The following is a 12874-nucleotide window of genomic DNA, read 5'->3' as shown; positions in this document are numbered from 1 at the left end:
ATTTACTTTCTCAGGTTTTCTTACTGCTCTCATGCATCATAATCTTGTGTCATTTACCTACACTTACATTATCATTATTAATAGAAATAATGCCACCTTGGTTTGTGTTAAGGTGTACTTTATATTTGTATAATTCTGACAAGGACTTTTTTGGGGGGTTGCAGTGAGTCTTTGTTGCTGTGCAGGCTTTCTGTAGTTCTGGTGAGTGGGCGTTACTCTTTGTGGCGGTGCGTGGGCTCCTCACGTGGCGGCCTCTCTTGTTGGGGAGCACAGGCTCTAGGCATGGGAGCTCAGTAGTTGTGGCACATGGCTTAGTTGCCCCGCGGCACGTGGGATCTTCCCGGACCAGGAATCCAGCCTGTGTCCCCTACATTGGCAGGCAGATTCTTATCCACTGCTCCACCACAGTAGTCCAAGACAAGGATTTTTAAATTGCATCTAAGAATAATGTTTGCGGTTTGAGAGACTTACAAAAATCTCTCAAGCATGTTTTGAATCGATGCTTAAGTGTGATGAATCCTGACTTTATGAAGAGTCCAGCTAAGAGGATAAAACTAGTCTGGACATGGAACAGATGACCTGTTTCTCTTTGGTGTCCTCAGTTCCCATTCTTGCTTTATTGTCATTCTGTAAACTGACATCTTACCCATGGGTGATCTCCTTGCGTTTCTACTAAGTCTAGCTCGTGGCTGTATGGTCTGGCTGAGTGTGTGTAACAGCGCTTTTTCACATCCCCCTGTGTTGTCTTGGTTACTGTTAACAGTTTATGGGTCATGTAGGATGGGGTTCAGAAAGCAGATTTTTCCACCGAGAGCCAATTCTGCTAAGACTGGTTAGTATTTGCTAGTTTGAAATGTTTGGGCCTGAGTCCTCCTGGCTTCCGTCTCTCAGCTGGATCCAGGACATGAGCTCAAGGCTCCGCTGAGATCTTTAGGCACAAGCCCCTCGGAGATCTGACTTTCTTAGAGAAGAGGCCCTTTGCAAACAAGGACTCACATGCTCTTTCCCACCCCAAGCTGGTGAAGCTGATGGAGAGAGGTCATCCAGGGTGGTCTCTACAGAAGTAACCTCTGTTAAGCACCCTGGCAGGCAGTAGAAAGCCCCTCCCTAGGATTTCTGGCTCCCCGGTTTGTGTCTTTCTTAGCAGAATAAACTCATACTCAGCAGAATGGGGATCTTGTTCAGTCGCTTAGTCACTCAGTCGTGTCCAACTTTTTGCAGCCCCATGGACTGCAGCACACCAGGCTTCCCTGTCCTTCACCATTTCCTGGAGAGAAAGTGGATGGCCAAGGAGTAAAACACATCCTCCACCAAAGCTGATACCTCTTACCAGCAAACTTTAAAAGCACAACTGGAAGGCCTCACGAGGAGAGGGACGTGGAGACGCGGTTTGCTTTTGGGCGGCAGCTGGGCTTCTTCACAGTTTCAAACTGTGAACAGTTTCAGACTTCACGCCTCTGAGCTCTGCCCCAGGAGGCAGGTGAGGCAAATGCAGCTATCAGTGCACTTAGAGGTTCACTGTGGAGATGTATTGTTAGATAATTCAGGATTTACGCACAGAGAGTGTACCTTGATTCACCGAGATACCTAGATTGGGGTAAACAGTTTGCATTGCTGTACATTGGTAGAAAAGTGTCTTTATGATACAAATTTACAGAGTACCGTGGTGTACTTGCTGTGCAAAACCGTGTTCTGGAAGGTCTGATATGACGATGACTAGCTACTCAGAGGAACAAACTCACAGCTTGATGTTCTGACATGAGGGTGTGTTCCATCTCATGCCCTTGCTGTGTTGGAGTCAGTTAGTCTGAGGAGCAGAGTATACAATGAAGATTTATCATTTTCCCAAATGGACTGTGGTTACGCAGGAAGTATCAATTACTAATCTGGAAGATGTAGCCATCAGCAACCCGGCCCCCCTCACCCCCACACCACCTTCATTCAATAAACTGAACACCCTCTGCTCTCAGTCTGGGGAGAACTCTGAAGGCAGGAGGTCAGGAGTCTACTTGGGAGATGCTCTCATCCTGTAACTAAATAAGTTCAAATGGGAAATGTGTGATGAAGCCCCCCAGAACCCAAGGGTGTAAAGTGACAGGTAAACCTTCTACCACCAGGGAGGTGGGAAGGATGAAGGACGAGGAGGCTGGTGTGACCGAGACCTCCGTGGTCAGGCTCCCAGCATGCTGTACACTCCTCACCCTGAGTTTGTACCTGGGTGGTCTCAGCTCCCCAAGAGAGGAACAAGCACTGTGTCACATGTGACCTGGTGGCCCTGGCACCTTTAAGGGCACCAGGAGCCACCCACACGTGTGCAGAGTAGACAAAGAATTCAAGTGTCTTAGAGCCCAAGAGATGTGACCTGAAAGACCTCATGAGAAACGTACACTTTGAAGGTGACCCCTGGGAATTTTGCTAACGGTTGGGGTGACAGAACAGTTTGGAGGCAGGAGAGAGCAAAATGTGGAGAAAATGAGCGTATTCTTCTCATCTGTCAAATGGGGGTGATTGTGCTCAAGTCATAGAGTTAGTGGAAGATGAAATGAGTGTTTTGAGGTGCCCGTGAGGAGCCTAATGATTGGACTCTAGCGGTAGCAGTCACGATGCTGTGGTAATGAAAAGGTGGGTTGTCAGGATTTGAGTGGAAAGTGTCAACTGCTCAATGATGGTCAGTGCATAAGAAGGGGATGAGAAGGGCCAGGGAGAATAGCCCAGAAAGGTATTAGGACTGGGTTTAAGTTCTGAATTCTTCTGTTGCTGTTAAGAGATGTCGCCAAGCCCTCCCAGCTCCACATTTTCACATTAAGGAAAGGGCATGTGTATTTTTTTAATGCCCCAAGCTCTAAGAAGATGAACTTCATAAGTGCTTTTTATACTGTAACATGTGTATGAATCACCCAAGGACCTTGTTAAAATGCACATTCTGTAGATCTGGGTGTAGCCAGGGATGAGATCCTGCATGTCTAACAAGCTCTCAGGAGAGGCCAGTGGTCCAGGTGCCACCATCTGAGTAGCAGAGATCAAAGCCTGTTCTTACAAACACCGAGATGTTAAGAGACGGCCCAGCGTGGCCCTCAGTAAGGAGATGGCCTCACAGTGCTGTTCGACATGGGATTTTTCCCATGCCTCACAGGTGAGTGATGTTGATCTGCTCAAACAAATAATAATATCACCACCACCACCAACAGCAATATGAAGGCTGATCCCCAAATCTTAGTTGCCAGGAGCTACTGTATGCCTCAACCCAAAGGCAGATCTTTGGAAAGCCATGGGAATTCAGGTGTAAGGCACACAGCCATTCTCACTTCCTGCCTCTGGAGAAAGATGAGGAGGAACTAGCCAATCACACCACCGATTTACCTGGGACCAGGGTCCTTGGCCAGAGAAGGCAGTGGCACCCCACTCCAGTACTCTTGCCTGGGAAATCCCATGGACGGAGGAGCCTGGTAGGCTGCAGACCATGGGGTCGCTAAGAGTCAGACACGACTAAGCGACTTCACTTTCACTTTTCACGTTCATGCATTGGAGAAGGAAATGGCAACCCACTCCAGTGTTCTTGCCTGGAGACTCCCAGGAACGGGGGAGCCTGGTGGGCTGCCATCTACGGGGTCGCACAGAGTCGGACACGACTGACGCGACCTAGCAGCAGTAGCAGCAGGGTCCTTGGCCAGGTAAGCTGGCTGAATGGAACATACATGAATGCTAAGATCTAAAATTAGATGAGACCTGAAACCACTGGGGTGGCTTGGTGCTGAGAGTTCTGCTGCAGCAAAAACCAGTTGAAAGTGCTAAGTTTCTCACTTTCTGGAAAATGGAAAGTCATCACCTGGACAGTTCCAACTCTGGAGCCAGAATCAGGCAGGGGCTTCCCCATACCCACCGTTGGAGGCAGAGATTCATAGACATGTTTACCTGCAATTCTTGCAAGTCATGTGGGTCTAGGAGGCAACACTCCTTCCCCAAGTTTGTCTGTCTGTTCATTCTCTTCATTGGTGTATTCATTTCACTAGTGGTTTCTGAGCACCTACTGTGTGCTGGTCAGCATTCTAGGCAGTGGACATACAGCAGTGATGGAGACAGACCCCGCCTCATGGAGCTCAGAGTGTAGTGGAGGAGAGAGACAATAAACAAGTAAGCAGATGAATGAGTCATTGCAGAGAATGCCAAGTGCTGCAAGGAAAATAAAGCCAGGTAAGAGAGTTGAGTGTGGTGTGGTCAGGAGAGGCCCCCCCCAGGACCAGAGCAGAGGCTCCCAGAGTTAGTCTGGGACAGGCTTGCTTAGGTACAGAGCGGCGTGGGAGGTTTGTTTACCAGTTTCATCATTTCTGGACCCGTCCTAGTGACATTGTCTTATTTATGACTGGGCTGGCAGAAAGATTTCTTAAACTGTGTATGATTGCTGAAAACAATTCATACACACCAAGTAACTTTTCAATTGTATCAGAATAAGATGTGGACCTGACTGAAGAAAACCACATCCCGTGAAAGAGCTTGGCAGGCCTCCACTACCTGCACTCTTCATCCGCAGTTCTGTCTTCAAGGACAACTAATGTAAATATTTTAAAGTTCTCCTGGGAGTCAGCTATATCTCTGTCACTAAACAGTATACTTAAACAGGTCCTTCTGATCTAGCATGCTCAGATAGCGTCTGTTGACTCCTGCTGTGATAAATGGTGATTACACTTGCTGACCCCACCATCACGTTTTGATCATTCTGTTACTGTTTTTGGTTCTTTACTAATTACTGTGAAAATAACAGTGATAGTCCTCAACTCCTCTACATTGATTATCATATTTCAGTGATATCGCTTGACTGACCCGTGTGTACTGAGAAGTGTGTACAAGTACGTTCAGTTCAGTCGCTCAGTCGTGTCCGACTCTTTGCAACCCCATGAATTGCAGCATGCCAGGCCTCCCTGTCCATCACCAACTCCCGGAGTTCACTCAAACTCATGTCCATCGAGTCGGTGATGCCATCCAGCCATCTCATCCTCTGTCGTCCCCTTCTCCTCCTGCCCCCAATCCCTCCCAGCATCAGGGTCTTTTCCAATGAGTCAGCTCTTCGCATGAGGTGGCCAAAGTACTGGAGTTTCAGCTTTAGCATCATTCCTTCCAAAGAACACCCAGGACTGATTTCCTTTAGAATGGACTGGTTCAAAAGCATCAATTCTCTGGCGCTTGGCTTTCTTCACAGTCCAACTCTCACATCCATACATGACCACTGGAAAAACCATAGCCTTGACTAGACGGACCTTTGTTACCAAAGTAATGTCTCTGCTTTTCAATATGCTATCTAGGTTGGTCATAACTGTCCTTCCAAGGAGTAAGCGTCTTTTAATTTCATGGCTGCAGTCACCATCTGCAGTGATTTTGGAGCCCCCAAAAATAAAGTCTGACACTGTTTCCCCATCTGTTTCCCATGAAGTGATGGGACCAGATGCCATGATCTTCGTTTTCTGAATGTTGAGCTTTAAGCCAACTTTTTCACTCTCCTCTTTCACTTTCATCAAGAGGCTTTTGATGAAAGCCTCCTCTTCACTTTCTGCCAAGTATGTATTAGTGCTTTATATCTTCACCTCTGTCATTCCTTCCCCTTCCTTCCCACAACTTCTGTTAGTCAATAATTACACAGCATGAATCACAGTTATGTTTACTTGTGTTAACATAACTAAGATGTTCATTCTTCATCCATAGGTTGATTCCAGTGGTTGAAAAGTATGAAGAGTAATTGCATTATAATAGCTACATAAATATCATTCATTGCTATATTCTGATTACATTTTATTGTTTGTTGGTTCAAGAAAACAACACTTACGCCAGTGAAATAAAATTTTCTTACCAGAAATGTCAAATGGATTCTCCTTACACACCATAAATTATTTAAAATCAAGCCACATTTCTTTTTTTTTTTTTTTCCACAATCCATGACTAAGTTGTTCATGTTTTGTGTATCTTTGATTCCCCTGGACTTTCTGATTGCCTTTATTTTTTTCTGATTTGAAAGAGAACACACATTGACCACATCTGTAATCTTACCTAGTTCCTTACATTTTCAGTGCTTTTCCTCTTAGAGGCTTTCTTCTTAGAGTATACTTATTAGTCAGATTTTGCCTGGCAGCTCTCTGGCCCTGTGGCACAGTGGTCATCATAGCATTTCTTTTCACTGGAATCCACCTATAGTTACTCTTTACTCTTTCTTATTTCTTGGTTTTGACCCTTGTCAGGCTGGAGTGTGGGCTTAGGTAACCTCTTCAGAAAGGGTATGTAGAAAAAACTTTTGAGTCCTTGAATGTCAAGAATGACTTTCTTTTGTCTTCACTCTTGATTAATATCTTGATATTAATTTCTGTATTCAAAATGATTTTTCCTCAAGTCTTAGTAAGCCTTGTTCTGATGATTTCTAGCATCCAGCATAGCCCATGCAAATGCTACAGCGAATTCTTCCTTATTGTGACCTGTTTGTTCCTCCTGGAAGCATTTACCACTGATGTTCTGAGATTTCACATGGGTATTTTTTTGATGTACTGTTGTTCATTCATCCAGGTGGCCCTTTCAGTCTGAAAAGTCATGTGTCTTTTCAGGGGAAGTTTCTTCTATTTTTTCTAATCTCTCTTTCTAAAATTCTTATGAGTTAATGGTGGGCCTCTTGAATTGACCCCCTCTATCTGTCTTTTAAAATTTATTTCCCCATATTTTTCATCTCCCTTTTTCTCTCTGTTTAAAGAGGTTTCCTTGGCTCTCTTGCTAACTACTCTTTATTTCAACAGTCAGCTTTTTTACTTTCTCAATTCAGTTCAGTTCAGTTGCTCAGTTGTGTCCAATTCTTTGTGACCCCATGGATTGCAGCATGCCAGGCTTCCCAGTCCATCACCAACTCACGGAACTTGCTCAAACTCATGTGCATCCAGTCAGTGATGCCATCCAATCATCTCATCCTCTGGCATCCCTGTCTTCTCCTGCCTTCAGTCTTTCCCAGCATCACAGTCTCTTCTAATAAGTCAGTTCTTTGTATCAGGTGGCCAGCGTATTGGGGTTTCAGCTTCAGCATCAGTCCTTCTAATGAATATTCAGGACTCCCTTTAGGATTGATTGGGTGGCTCTCCATGCAGTCCAAGGGACTCTCAAGAGTCTTCTCCAACACCATAGTTGAAAAGAATCAATTCTTTGGCGGTCAGCTTTCTTTATGGTCCAACTCTTACATGCATACATGACTACTGGAAAAACCATAACTTTGACTAGATGAACCTATGTTGGCAAAGTAATGTCTCTGCATTTTAATATGCTGTCTAGGTTGGTCATAGCTTTTCTTCCAAGGAGCAAGCGTCTTTTAATTTCATGGCTGCAGTCACCGTCTGCAGTGATTTTGGAGCCCAAGAAAATAAAATCTGTCACTGTTTCCATTGTTTCCCATCTATTTGCCATGAAGTGATGGGACCAGATGCCATGATCTTTGTTTTCTGAATGTTGAGTTTTAATATTATCACTTTTTAACATTTTCACTCTCCTCTTTCACTTTCATCAGGAGGCTCTTTAGTTCTTCTTGGTTTTCTGCCATAGGGGTGGTGTCATCTGCATATCTAAGGTTATTGATACTTCTCCCGGCAATCTTGATTCCAGCTTGTGCTTCATCCAGCCCAGCATTTCTCATATACATTGCATATAAGTTAAATAAGCAGGGTGACAGTATGCAACCCTGACATACTCCTTTCCCTATTTGGAACCAGTCTGTTGTTCCAGGAGAAGTCAATAGCAACCCACTGCAGTACTCTTGCCTAGAAAATCCCATGGACGGAGGAGCCTGGTGGGCTGCAGTCCATTTTGTCGCTAAGAGTCGGACACGACTGAGCGACTTCACTTTCACTTTTCATTTTCATGCATTGGAGAAGGAAATGGCAACCCACTCCAGTGTTCTTGCCTGGAGAATCCCAGGGGTGGGGGAGCCTGGTGGGCTGCCATCTATGGGGTCACACAGAGTCAGATGCAACTGAAGTGACTTAGCAGCAGCAGCAGCAGCTGTTGTTCCATGTCCAGTTCTAACTGTTGCTTCTTGACCTACATACAGATTTCTCAGGAGGCAGGTAACGTGGTCTGGTATTCCCATCTCTTTAAGAATTTTCCACAGTTTGTTGTGATCCACACAGTCAAAGGCTTTGGCATAGTCAATAGAGCAGAAGTAGATTGTTTTCTGGAACTCGCTTGCTTTTTCTATGATCCAATAGGTGTTGGCAATTTGATCTCTGGTTCCTATGCCTTTTCTAAATCCAACTTGAACATCTGGAAGTTTACTTTCTAAGAGTGCCTTTTGGTTCTGATTGCTTCTTCTTCAAAGCCTCTGTTTTGGTCTTATGTTGCCTTCAGTCATTTTAAAGTTTCTTATGTTTGTGTGTCTCGGTTTCTTTCTCTTTGATGCTGCCAGTTTTTCTCAGATGTGCACAATCCTTTATCATCCATTCAGGTTTGCGAATGGGAAATGGGCTAGGTGGGTGGGAATTCTGTGTATATAGCAGGAGCTTATCAAATGACAGGGGGCTTTGCGAGTCTGTGAAGCTACTCTCAGGCTGGGACAAGTGGAAGGCTTCCTTCTGGGCATGGGAGTTGCTGACCTGGTTCTCACCATGTATCATCTTCAGAAAAGAGGCCACCAAACTTTTTCTCCACTGGGATACGTTTATGGCTGCAGATACATCTGCACGTGCAGGGGATGGGGTGGTCGTGTTGAGGGAAGGACCAGGGGCCAGGAGAATGCAGACCTTCAGCTGCTCATCTCATTTCTGTCTCCAGCCATGACTCCCACCTTCCATCACTCCTGCCACCTCTGATCAGGAGCCTTTCGTGAGTTCTGGAATGCAGGTACCACCCCTTCCTCCACTGGGACAGCCACTGCTCCCTCACTGGGCCAAGCTGACCAGGCAACGTGGAGAGAGAGTCTGGCACATAGCAAAATATGCTGTCTGACCTCTCAGGCCTGCCCTCAGGGCTCTAAGGCTGGTGTTTGTTTTCATATCACACAAGCCACACTCACTGAAGCCAAGGTCATTGTCCCCACACAAGAATAGGAGCCTCAGCCCTGAAAGGTTATTGTCATAGGACAGTCACCAGGATTCAAGCCAAGGGTAAGACCATGTCCCACACATTCCATGAACTCTTGCAGGAAACATACTAACATAGTGTGTATTAGTATAAATTGACTACAAACCAGATCCTTGTGGGATTTCTCACTTTAAAACTTTCTCCCTGATATCAAAGCTTACCCTGCTAATCTTCCAAGGAAAGGAGCAAAAAGGGGAGAGTCAAGAGATTTTCCTGGGTTAGTTAAGTAGGTCATGGGTGAAACCAAGGCCCCGTTGTGCCTGCTCCCTCTCCAGTCTCTCGAGGATTCTAACCAAGGATTTAGCCAGGGATTTTTTCCCACCCAAACAGGCTCCAAAATACAGCTCTTCATGAAGCAACTCTGCTTGGCCGGGCAGGAAGGGAGTGCATCGCTGCCTTACTGGGGTACGTTCCTTGGCCTCTGGGGGACACTCCAACTGCCACGGTGATCCCCCTGTTGGTCTGTGAGGATTTCAGGGGGTCCTGGTGCCCGAACAGCTGACCCAGTGAATAGGGGCCACCATCCCACCACGGCTCCCAGGGCACTAAGGGCTTTTCAAAGCACAATGAAAATGCTGCCCCCTTAAATCCACCTGGTTGTGGGTATGGAGGCTATGGGAACCCTCTGTCAGGACTGGCATTGGACGTGTGAGATCGCAGAGCCCGTTAGAAGGGCTCAGGGTAGAGTCGTCTTTGAGGGCTGGGTCATGGTGGCCTCTCGGGGAAGTTTGGGACAGGGGCCCCGGAGCCCCAGCAGTAGGGAGGAGTCAGGCCCTGAGGCTCAGGGACTGGAATCCATCAGCTCACCCCCATTTTTCTTCGCAGATGCAACGCCAGCGTCCAGAAGAAGAATGCGAGAGGCCAGACAGCATACGACCTGGCCCTGGAAAGTGGGGATGAGCCCGTCACCTCGCTCTTTGCTGCTAAGCTTGGCCTGGATGAACGCTAAGCCTGAGAGCCCCATGGGCATCATTCAGAGAAGTCACCCAGCTCCGGCTGTGCTGTGTTTGCTTCCTTCCAAATGCGTATTTGAGGTTTGGAAATCGAGCTTGAGAGCCACTCATAAGATTTTAAAAATTATGTGACAGTGTAAGCCACCCATGCCCACACTCCCTGAGTATTTCCCCAAACGCCCTGGATCCTGATGAACCTAGTGTACACTAGTGGTGTGTTGCTGCTTGTCTTTGAATTTGCTCTTGAATCTTAATTTATTTCTCAGTACACAGTAATTGCATACTGTTGTTGTTCAGTCTTTAAGTCGTGTCCAACTCTTTGTGACCCAGTGGACTGTAGCATGCCTGGTTCCTCCGTCCTTCACTCTCTCCCCGAGTTTACTCAGATTCGCGTCCCTTGAGTCGGTGATGCTATCTCACCATCTCCTCCTCTGCCACCCCCTTCTCCTTTTGCCTTCAGTCTTTCCCGGTCTTTTCCAAAAATTGCATATGGTTCTAAGCAAAGAAGTGTAAAATCTCGTGAAGTCTCCCTCCCACCCCCGTGCCATGACCACTCACGCCCCTCCTCACACCACCAGTGACCTCCGTGTCAGTTGTGTGTTTCCAGAAGTAGCATAGGATTATATAAGCAAAGTGTATGTCGTATGTGTATGTGTTCGTGTAGAGTACACGTAAACGTTAAGTGAAAGTAACACACTTATATTCTGTCCCCTCTTCTAAGACAAATAGTGGGAAACCACATACTGCTCTGCATGTTATTTGCTTAATATATCTAGTAAATTGGTTCCAAATTAGTGCATAAAGATTGAGCTTATTAGAGTCTTTCCCTATGAAGCTGAACTCATCACTATTCGTATTGTTATGGCTTGTTCTCTGGTTGACAGGTACGCTTCAAATAAACCAGTTACAGGAATGTGAAACTTTGATTCATTCCTTTTTTTTCAGATTATCGTCTCAATCTTCGTGCTAATGTGCTAACGTTGCCATCACGGAGTCTCAGAATTGTTTCTGTTAACCTCTGAAAATAGGATATTCGTTAACTTAGAATAATTAATTCATGACCATAAGTGATAGACCCTGTCAGGGTGGCTGCTGGCATCGCCGCCTGCACTTCCTTTCCCAGGGTGGACGCTTGTTCGCAGGGGGACGGGTGCAGAGTCAGACGGGAGCCCTAGAGGGGTTGTGGGCTTGAACGGCAGCGACCCTGGCTCCCAGGTCAGAGGCCCAGTGGCCACATAAAGGGTGCAAGGGACAGGGGAGTCAAGTGAACCCCAACCTGTCTCCCTCCCCCTCACATCTTTCAGGAGAGCCGGGACCCCTCACAGTGGAGCCTGTTGGGGTGAGGCCCTCTAGAAGCGGGTACTGAGACACTTTGGGGCAGAAGAGGGTGGGTGTTCACTGGGGACCAACCCCTGTGAGAGGAGGAGGTGGGGCCGGGCAGGGGGCGCTGCCGGTGGCCATGCACACACACCTACCTACTCACACCCCCACCCAACCGCCCCCCGGCCACCACCTCCCGGGCTGCGGTAGTGGTCTCCCCGCAAGGCGGGCGGCCGACGGCTTCCCCTCAAGGGAAGGTCCCAGAGGGTGAAGCCGGGTCCAGCTATTGATTTGATCACCTGTCCCAGGAGCACCCACCACCATTCCCATGGCTCCTGCTGTGCTCAGCTCCCCAGGGTGTGAGAGGCAGGACCATCAAGAGAGGCGGGAGGTTGGTTCAGGATGGCAGACACATGTACACCCATGGCTGATTCGTGTCAATGTATGGCAAAAACCACTACACTATTGTAAAGTAATTAGCCTCCAATTAAAATAAGTAAATTTTTTAAAAAAAGAGGTAAGGACTTTGAGGGGCCACGCTGGGAGTAAGTACACAGAATGAATCCAAGTGAGTCAGTGAGAGGTTGTCTAAAGGAGGAGGCTCTGTCCTCAGTCAGCAAGCTCCAAAACACACTTTCCTTCCTTTTCCACCACGGTTGCCTAAAACGGATGGTTACTGTGTAGATTAACATAGAAAGCATACGTCAGCGAAGTATTCAGAGTTAGCTGTTAGCTCTTTTCCTGGCCATTTTCTTAGCTATTTTAAGTGGACATTTATACAACAAACAGGTCCGGATTTGGCTCATGTTGAAGAAATTAAATTTACTACCCGCTCTTCCCCCGGTGCTCTCAGGCCTAGGACAACTTCCTCATCACGGGACAGGGGACCCCAGGCTTCTTTCCAAGCCCTACCGCCTCCCCGCCTCCCTAGCCTCCTAGGTGCGCCCACCTGTCCCTGTTCCTGCCCTGATGACGTCACAAGTGTGGACGGGGTGGGGGTCGGACAACCAGGTGAAGGAGGGGAGCACTCACGCCCCTGCCTGGCTCCTGAGCTAGGACCCCCTTATCCCGCCCTCAGACTGGGCCGACATCACCCGTGCTCCTGGTCCTCAGGCCTCTGCACTCAAACTGAAACCAGGTGGCCAGCTTCCCTGAGTCTCAGCTGCAGACATCAGGAGGTGAGGATTCTCAGTCTTCACGAGGAGCGCTAGACAGTTTCAGTAATAAATCTCTCCCTATTATAGTGTACGTCTATCCCATCGCCTCTGGTTCTCTGGAGAACTCTTGACTCATGCACTGCTTTAGTCTACTGTCCTTTTTCTTTGATATTCAGCCCCGTTTTCACTCTTTTTCTTTCTCAAATCGGGGTACAACATGCCAGGGACTGGACGAGACAGGCTGGTCCAAGGTGATGCCCAGTGAGTCACGTGTTTGGGAATACCAAGGGGTGTTGCTCCTGAGACTGGATTATCTTATGTGGCAGAGGTGACAAGAGCCTCTGATGTCATTTA

The 12874-nt window shown here is 47.2% G+C and overlaps 1 protein-coding gene across 1 annotated transcript in view; it reads left to right on the top strand.

The window, feature by feature from the left end:
- The window catches only part of DZANK1 (double zinc ribbon and ankyrin repeat domains 1), a 52559-nt gene extending 41196 nt beyond the window's left edge, over positions 1-11363 (top strand). Inside the window, exons 20-21 of the mRNA XM_055544084.1 lie at positions 9421-9495; positions 9916-11363. Of these exons, the coding sequence (XP_055400059.1) occupies positions 9421-9495; positions 9916-10039 (199 nt within the window). The 3' untranslated portion in view covers positions 10040-11363. The remainder of the gene's footprint in view (positions 1-9420; positions 9496-9915) is intronic.
- Positions 11364-12874: the final 1511 nt, after the last annotated feature.

Source organism: Bubalus kerabau, chromosome 13 (assembly GCF_029407905.1).
Source record: "Bubalus kerabau isolate K-KA32 ecotype Philippines breed swamp buffalo chromosome 13, PCC_UOA_SB_1v2, whole genome shotgun sequence".
In the NCBI taxonomy this organism is placed as follows: Eukaryota; Metazoa; Chordata; class Mammalia; order Artiodactyla; family Bovidae; genus Bubalus; species Bubalus kerabau.
The sequence above is the reverse complement of the archived record's forward strand: the minus strand, read 5'-3'. Positions and strand labels throughout refer to the sequence as shown.